This window comes from Schistocerca gregaria, chromosome 4, assembly GCF_023897955.1.
Source record: "Schistocerca gregaria isolate iqSchGreg1 chromosome 4, iqSchGreg1.2, whole genome shotgun sequence".
NCBI classification, from domain to species: Eukaryota; Metazoa; Arthropoda; class Insecta; order Orthoptera; family Acrididae; genus Schistocerca; species Schistocerca gregaria.
Genome location: NC_064923.1, coordinates 184,126,771 through 184,144,208, shown reverse-complemented (window position 1 = coordinate 184,144,208; position 17,438 = coordinate 184,126,771). Strand labels below are relative to the sequence as shown.

At 42.4% G+C, this 17,438-nt stretch overlaps 1 protein-coding gene across 2 annotated transcripts in view; it reads left to right on the top strand.

The window, feature by feature from the left end:
* The window catches only part of LOC126267159 (glutamate receptor 1-like), a 1,368,697-nt gene that overhangs the window by 1,327,647 nt on the left and 23,612 nt on the right, over positions 1-17,438 (top strand). For both annotated transcript variants that reach the window (XM_049972106.1, XM_049972105.1), the window contains exons 16-18: positions 5,881-5,989; positions 10,852-10,989; positions 14,716-14,790. In XM_049972106.1, coding sequence (XP_049828063.1) covers positions 5,881-5,989; positions 10,852-10,989; positions 14,716-14,790 — 322 coding nt within the window. The remainder of the gene's footprint in view (positions 1-5,880; positions 5,990-10,851; positions 10,990-14,715; positions 14,791-17,438) is intronic.

The following is a 17,438-nucleotide window of genomic DNA, read 5'->3' as shown; positions in this document are numbered from 1 at the left end:
CTAGTATAATACATTTGTCCAATGAATACCCGTTTATCATCTGCATTTTTTCTTGGTGTAGCAATTTTAATAGCCAGTAGTGTAATTTCCAATAATATTTACGAAAGTAATCCTGAAAAAACATTTTGCAAAAGCACTCGTATTTTCCATGCAGAATCGACAATCCACTCCTATCGTGATGAAATCCGCAACCGATTTCTTATGTGGAATGTAAAGGGAGATCTGGAACAGTTAGGAAAGTATGTGAAGCATCTGTACTTGGAACACAAGAGCCATCATCATCTTAAACATTCGCTTACCAATCCCCCAGATATGTTTGAACTTAGACAAGATTCGTTGGAACTCTTGAATTGTTGTGTAAGAAACGGTCGCCACAGATAATCACCAACACCATTGTACCACGGGAAACTTGCAAATGTTCTTATTGACGCGACCCAACACAGATGCCATATGGGCCCACCATTATAATTATAGGAAACTGATATCAGCTGACTCAATCTCCCAGTTCCTTAGCCATAATTATAGGGAAATTACGACGACACTCGGTAAGCGAACGTCGCTCATAACGAACAGTGAACGCTGAGCCAGCACATCCCGCCTCCGAGGGCTGCCCCAGTAATCCCCCGTATCCGAGACAGGATCACCGGCTGACGGTGGCCCTCCACTGCCGAGAGGTTATTGCACCCGCCTCTAAGGTCAGATAAGCATCGACCAATCGTGCAACAGTGACCGCAAGACAACCCCTTCGTGCGTGTATACGACTTGCTTCTCAACAGTGAATCTTAATGCGTTTTCTGTACGTATAAAATGAATAAGAAATTTCAGCTTATCCTCTAGTTATGTAAATTATCCGGCAGTATATCACACTTTTCAGGTAAGGGTAATATCTACTATTACAGGTTACCCCTCATTAACCTAGCGCTCAATCTAGCCCAACAAATCAACCACAGCTCTTTAGTAATAGTCCTCATACGTCAAACATTTAGCAACCAGTCTATGGGTTGCAATTATATTTGCGATCCAATACGAAAGGCTGTTATACTTTGAGGAATTCATACAACAGCATTAATTGCTGATTTACAATGAATCAAGTATTTTCACTTTTCTATATGTGTGATTTTTTATTGAACTGTTGTCAATTACAGATGATCCCTAATTCTCCCCATGGTTTACCGACAGTAATTTCCTCCTCAGACACTCTGATGCCGTTATGTCAGCCACATCTTCTCTAAAGCCGTAGTGTTGCAGGCAAAGTATGGTGACACAAGTAAATTTCCGGTCAGATGCCTCTACTCCCGGTTCTGCTTCAGTAATGGCAGTGCGAGAGATTCCTTCCTCGTCAACTAAGGTCTCGCAGACAGTCATAGAATGTAACAACAAACAATAAATTAACACTAGATTTTAATTTTGATAGAAATTATCGCCTTTATAAATGTCAGATGTAACCTAAGACGTCGTTTCTTTTTGCGTCATTACATCGCTTTGCAAAACCAGCAAGAAAATATAATTGCGTCGTGGTGCACTATTCAGTGTTCGTATTTCTTACTGCTGCGTTGAAACAACGGTCAAGTGTATGGAGTGTATGACACAATACCACTGGAAAGATACCGCTTTGAAATCACGGCATGTCATCTTGAATTAAGCTGCACACAGTATCCATAAATCACTAGTGATTAACAAACAGGAAACAGAGCATCTCAGATGTAAGTGGAGTGCATATTCTTATAAACAACTAGTTCCGAGCAATAGAATCATTTTAAATTCCTTGGGTGTATGAGGAATGTATTAGTGACAAAGAACTTGTCGTTTAATTAATGAACGCCAGGGTTCAATAAAAAATTTACGAGTATAGCGGCTCTTCACCGATCGTGCTCGGAATTTTAAGTGCGCCTTAGGCTACCGTAGACCATCACAAGTAAGCGTAGACAACGATAGATTTCCTGATAGCTTTGGTCAGTTAAGATCGTAACAACGTTACCCGTACATTAGGTGTGTTCCATACCCTTTAACATTCCTGATTTCGATCGCTTTATTTGCGTATTCGCTCAAGGTTTAACTAGTTTACCGTCGAAATTTGAAGCGATGAATCAGCTAGAAACTGAGTGAGGATATATGAAGGGACTCGTATCCTACGGAACGTTTTCGATCTACGCAGCTGTCCTCTTTCCTGCTACTTACAAATAAACAGTATTTATAGCGAAATTGAAATTGTCAATATTTAATTCAAGTTTCATTCGGATATTGTTGATTTGTACCGTGAATGATATTGTAGCAAACATAAAAATCAATACAGATTTATTACATAGGACTAGAAAACGCAATTCCTCAAAAAAATTAAAACAACACAAAAGGAAACATATCACACATCTCTTTGATACTTCGTCGAGCTATATAAAACATGGGTCAGTTATTCCTAAAGAAATTTCGCACTTATTAACAATAACAAGAAACGCTTGCCTTTTGTCGTGATGAAGAAGGTTCTATTGAGTACAAAAAACGGAAATAATATTTTGTACATTTTTATGTCTGCGCATGTAATACTAAACTTGCACCGAAAGTAATTGTTTGGTTAGATAAGAGCACGTAAGGTAAACGATCAACAAATTTGTTTCCCCTTATCACTTGCACTTTACATTTCGTAAGGATACAGAACATGCATTAGACTAATACTGATCCATGTGTGGCTCTAATTACGTGCGAAAGATACAAACAAAGAAACAAATAAACGAAAAAGAAAGACAAGTGTCGGCTCTTAGTTTCGCTATCACATATTTATTTATGTTACTTTCTGTACCAATGCTATCAATAGTACCGGTAACCCTACCATTTACTACTTCATTTATGTATTGAATTAATACGGCCTAGTCTTAGTACAGCGCAACTCTGATCATAGGTGATAGTATACTCATGGGTAGACCTTGTAAACTATTAAGCTATTATACAAATCAGAAAAGCTGTGCGATTACGTGAGCCAACTGTTTGATATCTTTGAAACTTAATTCATTCAGCGACAACGAAAATTTGCATATCAGTGCACCTTCGCATAGAAATTTTCAAAATTCTGCATGTGTGTCCTTTTTCTGACATAAGAGATGATCATTAGCTGGTGGCTATACATTAGTTGCGTGTAAAATAGGTAAGGAAGAACCTCACCACGGAGATTTTAAGCATACGTTGTCAGTTCCCTACTGTCTTCCTAAAAATCAAAGAAAATGCGATGTCTGGAAATGAAAACTCACTTACGGAACTCGTTACTGTTTATTCTCATAACGGAGAAAGTTAATTATTGGACGCTATCCATACGCGTGGTTACAGAAGAAGCCCGTAGTATTGCAGGCAAAATGTGGAACAAAAATTACTTTTTCGTCCTCTTCAGCCATTTGTCTGTTTACTTATATGGATATTGATGACCTGCAGCCGTCTAGAACGAAATATGAATTGAATTAGTACCTTCAGCTGATGACGGGCGTTTATATATATAAACGGTGACAGGTGAAAATGTGTGCCCCGACCAGGATTCTAACCGGGGATCTCCTGCTTACATAGCAGACACTCTATCCATCTGATTCAGCGAGGCACATAGGATAGTGCAACAGCAGGTAGTATCTCGAACTCACTTCCCGTGACACCCACATTCTCAACTTGTATGTCCACACACTACATTCGTATTGTGCACCCCAACACGCTCTTTACTCGTGGAAGACATTCTAATATAGTCCCTTAAGAGTTCGGGGAATATGTCCGAAAGAACAGGCACCATATCCATATAAGTATATACAGGGTGAGTCACCTAACGTTACCGCTGGATATATTTCGTAAACCACATCAAATACTGACGAATCGATTCCACAGACCGAACGTGAGGAGAGGGGCTAGTGTAACTGGTTAATACAAACAATTAAAAAAATACACGGAAGTATGCTTTTTAACACAAACCTACGTTTTTTTTAAATGGAACCCCGTTAGTTTTGTTAGCACATCTGAACATATAAACAAATACGTAATCAGTTCCGTTTTGTTGCATTGTAAAATGTTAATTACAACCAGAGATATTGTAACCTAAAGTTGAGGCTTGAGTACCACTCCTCCGCTGTTCGATCGTGTGTATCGGAGAGCACCGAATTACGTAGGGATCCAAAGGGAACGGTGATGGGCCTTAGGTACAGAAGAGACTGGAACAGCACATTACGTCCACATGCTAACACCTTTTTACTGGTCTTTTTCACTGACGCACATGTACATTACCATGAGGGGTGAGGTGCACGTACACACGTGGTTTCCGTTTTCAATTACGGAGTGGAATAGAGTGTGTCCCGGAATGTCAGGCCAATAGATGTTCAATCATTTGCTGCACACAATTGCAATCTCTGGCGTAATGAATGTCGTACACACCGCAGTACATCTGGTGTAATGTCGCCGCAGGCTGCCACAATACGTTGTTTCATATCCTCTGGGGTTGTAGGCACACGACGGTACACATTCTCCTTTAATGTGCCTCACAGAAAGAAGTCCAGAGGTGTAAGATTAGGAGAACGGGCTGGCGAATTTATGTGTCCTCCAAGTCCTATGAAACGCCCGTCCAGCGTGTACCTCACCCCTCATGGTAATGTACATGTGCGTCAGTGAAAAAGATCAATAAAAAGGTGTTAGCATGTGGATGTAGTGTGCTGCTCCAGTCTCTTCTGTACCTAAGGTCCATCACCGTTCCCTTTAGATCCCTACGTAATTCGGTGCTCTCCGATACACACGATCGAACAGCGGAGGAGTGGTACTCAAGCCTCAACTTTAGGTTACAATATCTCCGGATGTAATTAACATTTTACAATGCGACAAAACGGAACTGATTACGTATTTGTTTATATGTTCAGATGTGCTAACAAAACTAACGGGGTTCCATTTAAAAAAAACGTAGGTTTCTGTTAAAAAACATACTTCCGTTCATTTTTTTTATGGTTTGTATTAACTAATTACACTAGCCCCTCTCCTCACGTTCGGTCTGTTGAATCGATTCGTCAGTATTTGATGTGGTTTACGAAACATATCCAGCGGTAATGTTAGGTGACTCACCCTGTAATTCTGGCAGTACCGGCCATGACCTTCTTCTTCTGTGCGGATGCACACATATTCCCCGAATTGTTACGGGACTGGGTTAGAATGACTTCCACAAGTGATGAGTGTATTGGGGTGGGACACGACGAATGTAGTGTGTGGACACACAAGGTGAGAATGTGGATCTCGCGGGAGGCGTAAGCGAGATAATCCCTGCAGCCGCACTATCCACTGTTCCTCGGTGGTTCAAATGGATAGAGCATCTGCCACATAAGCAGGATATGTCGGGTTCGAGTCGCGGTCGGGGCACACATTTCACCTCTCCCCGTTGATATATATCAACACCCGTCAGGAGCAGATGCTACGAATTCAGTTCATATTTGTCTGTCTTGTTGGCTGCACTCACCGGCACCAGCTTCAGATAAGTATTATTTTTTTAATTATGTCGGTGCCTTTTCTGTCTTCGCAATTGTGGGTATAAAAGAGAAACATGCGTGTGACGTCTGAATGAAAACTGGCTAAACTTCCTACTGTCACTAGGTGTTCGTGCATTCACTCTGAGTGTGGGAGGAGGTCGAGAAGGGAAGGCATTGAGTTTCTGACACAGAGATGTGGTCAGGCTGGCATTTCTCTAACCTTCAGAGAAACCTCCTAACTAGACTGTCGGAATTTCGATCCGGGTATAGCTCACTTCTCCGTCTCGCATGGCATTGTACAGCTGTATGAGCATTAATGGAAAGTCAGTCTCAGACAAAACTGGTAATTGAAGTTTAATATTTTATGTGACAGCTCTAGCAAGTTGTGCTTCACAGACGTCTTTAATCGTTGCAGGGACCCGATTAACCTGGCTGTTCTGACGCTGATCGAGAACGGTGAGCTGACCAAGCTGAAGAACCGCTGGTGGTACGACCGCACCGAGTGCAAGCACAGCGACAAGCAGGTGCGTGTTACGTGCCTTCAGCAGATCAAACTGGCGACCCTCCTGCACTTTGCTGCCGTCACTACTCATAGTTTCAGTTCAACAGAAGATCACTGCCATGTACACGCAGCGTGACTGTGGAAAGTGTGGGCAGGATTTCGATAGCTGAAGCTGCCGTTACTACCCATAATTACACTACAATACAACATCCTCGTCATACACAGGGTGATTCAGCTGCCCCTACCGATTTAGTTTTATGCAACCAGCAATCTTATATTTGGCCTTAAAAATTCACGTGCGAGACTTTCATACTCTCTCGCTCGCTACGCAAAAACTACAGAAAAAAACGAACGTGGGCATTTTGTTGATTATTTAAAGTAGCTAAATTTTGTTCTGTGATACATGTCCTCTAGAGGCCGTAGTTTTCAAGTGATTCAAGAGAAACGTACAAAAGTGACTCTGACAAGGACACACACACCCACACTGAGCCCCCACCGACCAAGATTTCAGGTATCTTTTTCACAACACTCCCTCCTACCACTGCATGAATTATTACTATGAAACGTTTCCTTTGAAAAATAATGAATGACTGTGCTGGTAAACTTCTACATTATTTGATACAAATTTGATACAGAGTAAAAGTGAAAGTATTCAGACAATTCTCTCTTTACTTATATTGATCAACACTAAATTGACACACAAAATATTTTAGCGCAACACCAGAAATCCTGACTGGTGAGTGATTTGTGTGGGTTGGAGGTGCGTTTGACAGTCACTTTTGTATGTTTTTTCTTGAATAACTCGAAAACCATGGCCTCCAACGTATCCCAGTAGAAAATCTAACTGTATTATATTTCCTACAGAAAGGTCCTGCTTATTTTTTTGTGTAGTCCTGATCTTGCGCGCTGTTTTAGAAGGTCAGAATAACATTGCGGGTCGCATAAAACGACATTGGTAGCGGCAGCTGAATCACCCTCTATACGCAGTGTGACTGTGAAATTTGTGGACAGAATTTTGTAAGACTAATACATTCACCGAGATTTTGATATAAAAGGTCCCTACTTTCCAATAACTCATGACAGATTAATTATGCCTGTGCGTTACCCCAATTCCTTTTCTGTCTTTGTGTGGCTGTGGATACTCGCTCTTCATTTTGTGTAGCTTTCACAGTGACATGTCTACATTCTAATGTTTTTCGCTGTGCAGACATAAATGTCTTAATGTCCCTCCACTCCGATACGTGAATTCTGATGGCAAGAGGTACCCGTTTTTTGAGATAGAGCGCACGAACGATAGCTCAACAATACTATTCAGATCAAGAACAACACATTCAGATAGCGAATAGTACCTGTACAGAAACTACCTAAAATGTCGACCATCATAATTTCCTTATGGACTGCATGCGCCTTTCGTTTCGCATATACTAACTTCGATAACAGACATTCTCAGAGAAAAACAATCGCAAAAATTATCAGAGCAGAAAGACAACGTATTATGCTGTGAAGAGGTACTGGTGCTAAAGTGTTCTTGAAGTTAAAACACAGGGAAAAACAAACGAATGTCATCTGTGTTACTTTATTTTCAGATTTATTTACTTTATAATCTTCCTTTGAAATTTATGTGTAGAGATAAGCATTTTTAATTATTTAATTAAGGGATATTGGCATGTACTCGTAGCAGGATCTACTTATGCTTATTACTCGTTGATGACCATGCTACGAGAACATTCATCTGGTTAATAAAATTATCTCCCTATTATGGAGAGTTATGCAAATTATGTAAAGAGCCGCGCTAATGTTGCTAAAGCACGCATTATTCTGGTGCACACGAGCAGCTTTTAAGTTGATTAAAAGCAAAATTTGTTTTTCATCTTCTCATTGAGTGAACTCTAGAGGTAGCCGGAATAACGAGGCAAAGGTTGGAGAAGTATTACCCGTGGCAAGAGGATACATTTCAATCTATAGAAATACAGGGAAGTTCTTGCAGATCATTGTAAAACATGTAGTGAGGATTCGTTTCGCGATACTGTCCTACAAGTCCGGAATCGCAACTAGAAAATAAAATCATTTGTGTTTCGGTAACAGTTTTTCAACCCGACCTTTTACGATCCATGTATTGAGATTCGATGCTCATAGAAAGATTTTCCTGGGAATACACAACACGCTACTGTATGTGTCCTCCAATTAATTAACTCGTTGAAGAGATTAACACCGAAGAAATAAACATTTAGACAAGAAAGCAACGAGGACTTTCGACGACGACTCATTTGGTTATCTGCCATGAAACTGGGAAGTTAGGCCATTTGTTAATGACAAGTATATTTTCTTACTAAAAATCTAATATTTTCTCGGTTCCTCTCAAGACAATACAATTTATCTTTGTACAGCTTCTTTAAACAGCTAAAAGTGTAATTTTCGCACTACTACAAATGATGGTTTTACTTTTGTCGTGACTTCTTCCAAATTCATTTCGTTCTATAGAACCATTTTTTCATGTGGGTGGTTGAAGTAGCCTAAGAAAAAGGTTTTCTTCATCAGGGTAGTCTCTTCATAAATTTTCTATAAAATTATCCAGTACAGGGAGATAGTGTACACGTAGCAGTATTTCTCACTTTTCAGATAGTTACGTTTTCCCATCACATTCGCATGACCATCATACTCAAATTCTACAAAAAGACTTCACAGCCGTTTTTTCGTGGAGGCTTTATGCGGAAGAGCGGCACCAATGAGTCGAACTCAATCAGTGGGACCAACTACTGTGGGACGGAGGTTTAGAGTTCAACTGCCAGGCCAGGCGACCATGTTTTGATTTTCCATGTCTTCTATAAATCCATAATATTACATACCGGGATATTTACTTGGAAAGGATACATCCAGTTTCTTATGCAGCGCGTGTCCCAAGCGGGTTGTGCTCCGTCTCTAGTAAACTGGTTGTAGACGGGACGATAAATCCTAATCTTACAGTGCCCACTTTCATAGTCAGCATTCGCGCCATTGCTGATATATTTATAGGCAAGAGACCGTGGTCTACAGCAAGGATTTTCCAGTTGTTCGTCGCAAATTCCAGGGGCGTCGTGACCTTACAGTCGGGGAATTGTGGCTGATTCAATAAATTAATAATTTCGTTTGTTTCCTGTCTGAGTGGAGGAACAACGTATGCACTGTTAGTGATATCTAGCCTGGCGGCAAATAAACGTTGTTCTAGTTGAGTCTTATCGTAGTTTGAAAGTCATTTGTGTTTATTTAGTGACGTTCAGTTTGAAGATTCGTTTTGTCGAAAGCAATTCCTTTTCAATGGTTGTTTGTCTATTGTGATATGTGTTTCGACTGCTAGCGTTTATGAATTTTTTAAACGTCATAAAAAACGTGGTATTCCAAATTTATCATATACACTACTGGCCATTCAAATTGCTATACCACGAAGATGACGTGCTACAGACGCGAAATTTAACCGACAGGAAGAAGATGCTGTGATATGCAAATGATTAGCTTTTCAGAGGATTCACACAAGGTTGGGGCCGGTGGCGCCACCTATAACGTGCTGACAAGAGGAAAGTTTCCCACCGATTTCTCATACACAAACAGCAATTGACCGGCGTTGCCTGGTGAAACGTTGTTGTGATGCCTCGTGTAAGGAGTAGAAATGCGTACCATCACGTTTCCGACTTTGATAAAGGTCGGATTGTAGCCTATCTCGATTGAGGTTTATCGTATCGCGACATTGCTGCTCGCGTTGGTCGAGATCCAATGACTGTTGGCAGAATATGGAATCGGTGGGTTCAGGAGGGTAATGGGTGCGGTTACCCTTGACGCTGCATCACAGACAGGAGCGCCTGCGATCGTGATTCAACGACGAACCTATGTGCACGAATGGCAAAACGTCATTTTTTCGGATGAATCCAGGTTCTGTTTACAGCATCATGATGGTCGCATCCGTGTTTAGCGACATCGCGGTGAACGCACATTGGAAGCGCGTATTCGTCATCGCCGTACTGGCAGCGTGATCGTATGGGGTGCCACTGGTTACACGTCTCGGTCACCTCTTGTTCACATTGACTGCACTTTGAACAGTGGGCGTTACATTTCATACGTGTTACGACCCGTGGCTCTACGCTTCATTCGATCCTTGCGAAACCCTACATTTCAGCAGGATAATGGACGACCGCTTGTTACAGGTCCTGTACGGGCCTTTCTGGATACAGAAAATGTTCGACTGCTTCCTTGGCCAGCACATTCTCCAGATCTCTCACGAACTGAAAACGTTTGGTCAATGGTGGCCGAGCAACTGGTCCGTCACAATACGTCAGTCACTACTCTTGATGAACTGTGGCATCGTGTTGAATCTGCATGGGCATCTGTACCTGTACGCGCCATTCAAGTTCTGTTTGACTCAATGCCCAGGCGTATCGAGGCCGTTATCACGGCCAGACGCGTTGGTTCTGGGTGCAGGTTTCTCAGGATCTATGCACCAAATTGCGTGAAAATGTAATGACATGTCAGTTTTAGTATAATATAAATGTCTAATGAATATTCGTTTATCACCTGCATTTCTTCTTGGTGTAGCAGTTTTAATAGCCAGTAGCGTAGTTCTACAACACGACTGGAGTAAAATACTGGCGGTATAAATACAGTCATTTCGGTTTTACGTGTAGCTGCTTCTGTTGGAAATGAAGCGAAACCACAGAGCATTGTTTGTTTCGTAGTCCTAGTTACTGATGAACTGAAAGGACATCTGTAATCAAATTACGAAGGAAATGTGGAGGTATATAAGGAGGCCACTTAGATGCTCTGCGTATGCATCACGATTCAATAATCTCAGAGCATGTGCAGTGACTGCTATCAGTCACGCAGAAAGACCACTAAAAACAAATAACTTGTCGGCAGGACGCGACGCGGAACGAGCTGTCGCTGAGCAACGTGGCTGGCATCTTCTACATCCTGATCGGCGGCCTGCTGCTGGCCATCCTGGTGGCGCTCGCCGAGTTCTGCTACAAGTCGCACTCGGACGCAGCGCGCGCCAAGGTGAGCGAGCCGCACCTGCCCTGCAGCTCTGTCGAATCCCGATCTCTGTACCTCTCACAACACTGACACACGTATCACAACAAAACTGAACTAATTTGTAACTTTTCCTGCGTTACGCTGAGAGAGCGCAGCTAATTCTGATCGTATAACAATTTACATTCCACGTGACTGTTGTGAGGTCATGATCTATTTCTTGTAGATGTAGTAATGCTATATCAGGTTTGCCACTATGTGTCATTGTTGTATGGATGGCAATAATATAAAAATAAAAAATTACATAGGTAAGTCATAAATCACGCAAGGTAACCTATACTCCACCGATAAATTTTTGGAGGTTGTTTGAGAATACTTTCGGAGCATTTACATACACACAACAAAATGTTTTGCAACAATTCGGATCCGAGAGTTCCGGAACCTGCAGACAAAATTGGAGTAGAGATCAACATAAATTTCATTTTCATCATTTTTATTGCCACACATTTCGTGTTGTACCATCATACAGGGAGTCCTTCAGAGATGTGGGCCCAGATTTCTGTACAAACCGGTACCTCTAATACGCAATACCATGTCCTCTTGCACTGATGCATGCCTGTATTCGTTGTGGCATACACTATCCACAAGTTCATCAAGGCACTGTTGATCCAGATTGTCCCACTCCTAAACAGCGAATCAGCCTAGATCCCTCAGAGTGGTTGGTGGGTCATGTTGTTCATAAACAGACCTTTTCAATCAATACCAGGCATGTTCGATAGGATTCATGTCTGGAAAATATGCTGGCCACTAGCCAAGCGATGTCGTGATCCTAAAGGAAGTCATTCACAAGGTGTCACGATGGGGACGCGAATTGTTGTCCATGAAGACGAATGCTTCGCAAATATACTGGCGATGTCGTTACACTATCGTCGGAGGCTGGCATTCACGTATCGTAGAGCCGTTACAGCTCCTTCCACGACCCACATAATGCCACCCCAAAACAACAGGGAACCTCCACCTTGCTGCACTCGCTGGACAGTGTGTCTAAGGCGTCCAGCCTGACCGGTTTGCCTCCAAACACGTCTCCAGCGATTGTCTGGTTCAAGACATATGCGACACTCATCGGCGCAGAGAACTTGATGCCAATTCTGACTGGTCCATACTGCATCTTGTTGGCCTGCGTTGTATCGTGCCGTGGTTGCAAAGATAGACCTCGCCATGGGCGTTGGGAGCGAAGTTGCACATCATGCACCCTATTGTATACAATTTGAGTTGTAGCACGACGTCCTGTTGCTGCACGAAAAGCGTTATTCAACATGGTGGCTTTGCTTTCAGGGTTGCCCGAGCCATAATCCGCAGGAAGCGGTCATGCACTGCAGTAGTAGCCCTTGGGTGGCCTGAGCGAGACATATCATTGGTAGTTCCTGTCTCTCTGTATCTCCTCCTTGTCCGAACAATATCGCTTTGGTTCACTCCGACACGTAAGGGAAAAAAGGTTTCATGGACCACGAACAAATGAGTCAGAAGATGCAACAGCAAATAAAGGCAAACGGTCGAGAAAACCTTCATGGTATGATCAATGCAGGTGTTATTGCGCCACTTTCCCTTGACCAATATACCATCCACGTAACTGTCAGCAAGTATACGGTAGAGACCTTTTCTATGCTTGAGCACACAGCCTCAGTAAATCTCTTAAAGAAAATAATTTTGCTGTCATATGTAGAAAAAGTACTCTTCTAGAGAATATGTACAGCGATCTATGAAAATGGTTACATTCCAAGGCGAATATTTGAAATGAATGATAGTTTCATTGACGACCGCTGTGGAAAACAAGTTCCGAAAGTTAATTAGAAAATTTTTTTCCTACTGCATCGCAGCTCGTTTTCAAAATACGCCATCCATGAGGATGAAAATTTCGTTACATTCAGATTACATTATGGTCATGTGTGGAGATTTTGCTTTAAGATGAATGAAATGAGGTTCAAATTATGATTTTTTAAAATTTTCTTGACTCTATTACTATTCCAAAGACGGAAGAGTACTTGATTTGCGGCCAAGAAAGAACGTATACATTCTTGTACTTTTTTTGCTTAAATCATTATTGTATTAGATAAAATACAGAGAGACAAAAATTCTCAGTTTCTGGTTTGTTTAATCGACATAAATCAAGAAGCTTCTCATACACGTATGCGTTCACAGCAGGCAGCATACAAAGAAATCTTGTCCATCTTAAGAATGGAAAAACTACTTACGATAGAGGATTACCGTGTATCTGACACTGCGAAAATTTGTATGAATTATTTATTGTTTACTTGCAGAATTTACGTATAATACAGTTTCTGTAAATTGTTTGCTCCCCTGATCAAAAAGGTTTATATTGATGTTATCGAGATTTTTTCTATGATACCGATGGGCAATACTCTTTGATAAAAATAGCTGAATTTCATAAAATATACTTTTGCCTCTCTCACAGACCTTGTTTGGCAAATGTTCATCTGTCGTCACTACTATGTCACTGCCACCCCTATTAGCAGAACAGTCGAAGTAGTTTATCTTCAATATTATCGTAATGTAACTGGCTGTTTTGTATGTGTTGCCTTTTACTGATAGCAGAGTAATAGTAAAATATCCTTTTAGTTCGCTCTCTCCTCTGTCTGGAGTACATTATCTACGTCCTATGGACCGATAAATGTAAATACACATCCAGTAATTTTATTAGTGTCCAAAATACATTTACTACGGCAGAAATCTCACATTTTATGTTGTCGTTTCTTGTCAGCGTGACTGATGAACCACAATAGTGACTGCATACCCTCTTTGTCGTTTCTGAAGATTGCCAGTTTCGTAAATGAGCAACTCTGTTAAGTGCCTCCGAAACTTTAGTCTAAATTTCACATAGCTGTAAATCCAAATGTTAATAAAAATGAAGTAATGTAGGAATTGAGTAAAATGAAAAGGACAGATGGAATGTCTCAGCAATGTTGTAATTATTACCTCATCATTCATTGCGAGGAAGCAATGCAATTCAATCTGTAAAGCAGAGGCTCATTGTCTGTGACACTCAGGGACCTGGTTTGAAATCCTGGATACCGTACCGTTATAGGTCGTTTCGTATAACTGTGTAGACGCGTATTTCTATTGGGACATATTTGTAAATTATAACGTGAAAATTTCTTAAAATTCTGATACTGCTGCTGGACTCGCAGACGTTTTATCGGAAAGTGAGAGCAGCAACTTTTAACTGTCTATTTTCTTTTGGATGAAAACATTGATCTTTCGATTGATGTAAAGGTCTTCGCTTGTTTCTATACAACTCGAATCATTTTCCATCTGAATGTCGGAACACCCCAAAATTCCTCAATACTATCAACTGAATACGTCAGTTTTTGTCCTTCTATGAAGGTTTCAATGTCCATTGTCGAATTAATTGGTCATGGAAACCTCTCCACAAATCATGGGTAACGCTTTTCAGCGCATCAAGAAACTATATAACTTGGAGAATGTTCCTGGCAGATCAAGACTGTGTGCCGGACCAACACACGAATGCGGGACTTTTGCCTTCTTGATATAGAACTTGGTGTTGATAAACCTCTAAAATTTGATGTATAGGCGTTAGGTTAAGCTGGTTTAGCTGGTAGAATATAAAGATGTGTGGAACATTATGCTGTCAAAAGACAGCACATGAAAATAAATCTTCACCGACTTCTGCTGAGTGAACAACGCTACTGAGCTGCCCTGTGATGCTGTTGACAGATTCCCTTGTCGGATGCCATGAAGGCGAAGGCGAGGCTGACCATCGGTGGAGGAGCCGACTTCGAGAATGGACGGGTGAGTCACCGGCCGTGACAGTGGAGCGCACCGACGACTTGTGTCGTAGTTGCTTAATATTTACTGGCACGTATTATTTCAATAAGCTGGGAGGCTAGACTGCCATTTCAACTTTCTGTACATAATTTAATTTTTCTGAGATTGTTGTCTGAGTTCAATGCGTCATCTCAGCATTCCAGTCCACAATACTATGAACAGGGAACAGTAGTTGCCAGTACCTTGGCAATTACTAAATATCTGTGATTTGTGCAGAAATAAGTTGGGTCTTCATGCTAGTTATAGACTACCACAATTATTCCCTACAATAACACTAATTTTGCATGACCTTCATGTTAGAAAAACCCAAACTTTCTAATGCACTATAAGCAATCTGGTTTGGTGTCTTCTGATGATCCCTAAGCAGATTAGGGTCGCAGACGTACACATGATAGTACCTTTCTGGGAGTTGTTGTGGAAAGAAACATGGAATAAGGGAATTCGTAATGACAAATGTTTTTGGAGGTTTATTCGTGGGCTGGAGGGGGGAGAGGAGTCTGGTGGTTTAAATCCGGTCATGCCCAAACATGCATAATACGGCCACGCTGTGTGAAGTACACTGAGGACTTCGAGACTTAATTCAAATTGATATAACTGATAAAGAGACTGTAGAGCAGTATAAGAGTCCAACTCAGTGCAAAGAAAAACACGTAACTATACCATCTAGAACTATCGTCTCAATATTAGTTATAAATTTCTCAGACCAACAAAGCCCTCTGGTAATTACACACTATGAGGTATGTCTCTTGGCGATGTATTGTACATTAAATTTTAATGGGCAGCCTAGCAGTATGCATTACTGCATGTCAAGTACCAGGGGAAATCCCTAGAGATAAGAGAGGTAGTAAAGACAGTATCACCCAGCTGCTAGTTCCCCTTTCTTATTGACAGGCTTCACCATTGAGTATTTAACTTTGTCTCGAATGAGATGGTGCACTCGTATAACGCAACAAACACTGTTGCTAGTGCAGGATGCACCACTTATATCGCCGTAACTAAAGCTCATACAATCATACAAACCCAAGTTCTCTACAGATTATATATATATATATATACATATATATACTCCTGGAAATTGAAATAAGAACACCGTGAATTCATTGTCCCAGGAAGGGGAAACTTTATTGACACATTCCTGGGGTCAGATACATCACATGATCACACTGACAGAACCACAGGCACATACACACAGGCAACAGAGCATGCACAATGTCGGAACTAGTACAGTGTATATCAACCTTTCGCAGTAATGCAGGCTGCTATTCTCCCATGGAGACGATCGTAGAGACGCTGGATGTAGTCCTGTGGAACGGCTTGCCATGCCATTTCCACCTGGCGCCTCAGTTGGGCCAGCGTTCGTGCTGGACGTGCAGACTGCGTGAGACGACGCTTCATCCAGTCCCAATCATGCTCAATGGGGGACAGATCCGGAGATCTTGCTGGCCAGGGTAGTTGACTTACACCTTCTAGAGCACGTTGGGTGGCACGGGATACATGCGGACGTGCATTGTCCTGTTGGAACAGCAAGTTCCCTTGCCGGTCTAGGAATGGTAGAACGATGGGTTCGATGACGGTTTGGATGTACCGTGCACTATTCACTGTCCCCTCGACGATCACCAGAGGTGTACGGCCAGTGTAGGAGATAGCTCCCCACACCATGATGCCGGGTGTTGGCCCTGTGTGCCTCGGTCGTATGCAGTCCTGATTGTGGCGCTCACCTGCACGGCGCCAAACGCGCATACGACCATCATTGGCACCAAGGCAGAAGCGACTCTCATCGCTGAAGACGACACGTCTCCATTCGTCCCTCCATTCACGCCTGTCGCGACACCACTGGAGGCGGGCTGCACGATGTTGGGGCGTGAGCGGAAGACGGCCTAACGGTGTGCGGGACCGTAGCCCAGCTTCATGGAGACGGTTGCGAATGGTCCTCGCCGATACCCCAGGAGCAACAGTGTCCCTAATTTGCTGGGAAGTGGCGGTGCGGTGCCCTACGGCACTGCGTAGGATCCTACGGTCTTGGCGTGCATCCGTGCGTCGCTGCGGTCCGGTCCCAGATCGACGGGCACGTGCACCTTCCGCCGACCACTGGCGACAACATCGATGTACTGTGGAGACCTCACGCCCCACGTGTTGAGCAATTCGGCGGTACATCCACCCGGCCTCCCGCATGCCCACTATACGCCCTCGCTCAAAAGTCTGTCAAGTGCACATGCGGTTCACGTTCACGCTGTCGCGGCATGCTACTAGTGTTAAGGACTGCGATGGAGCTCCGTATGCCACGGAAAACTGGCTGACACTGACGGCGGCGGTGCACAAATGCTGCGCAGCTAGCGCCATTGGACGGGCAACACCGCGGTTCCTGGTGTGTCCGCTGTGCCGTGCGTTTGATCATTTCTTGTATAGCCCTCTCGCAGTGTCCGGAGCAAGTATCGTGGGTCTGACACACCGGTGTCAATGTGTTCTTTTTTCCATTTCCAGGAGTGTATATATATATATATAATTGGGGAACAACTCTCAGTTTTTTATTGATTCTCTTATCAACAAAACTTATACCACATTCCTATAATTTAAAACTGGCAATATACATTGGTTTTAAAAATTTTATTTTG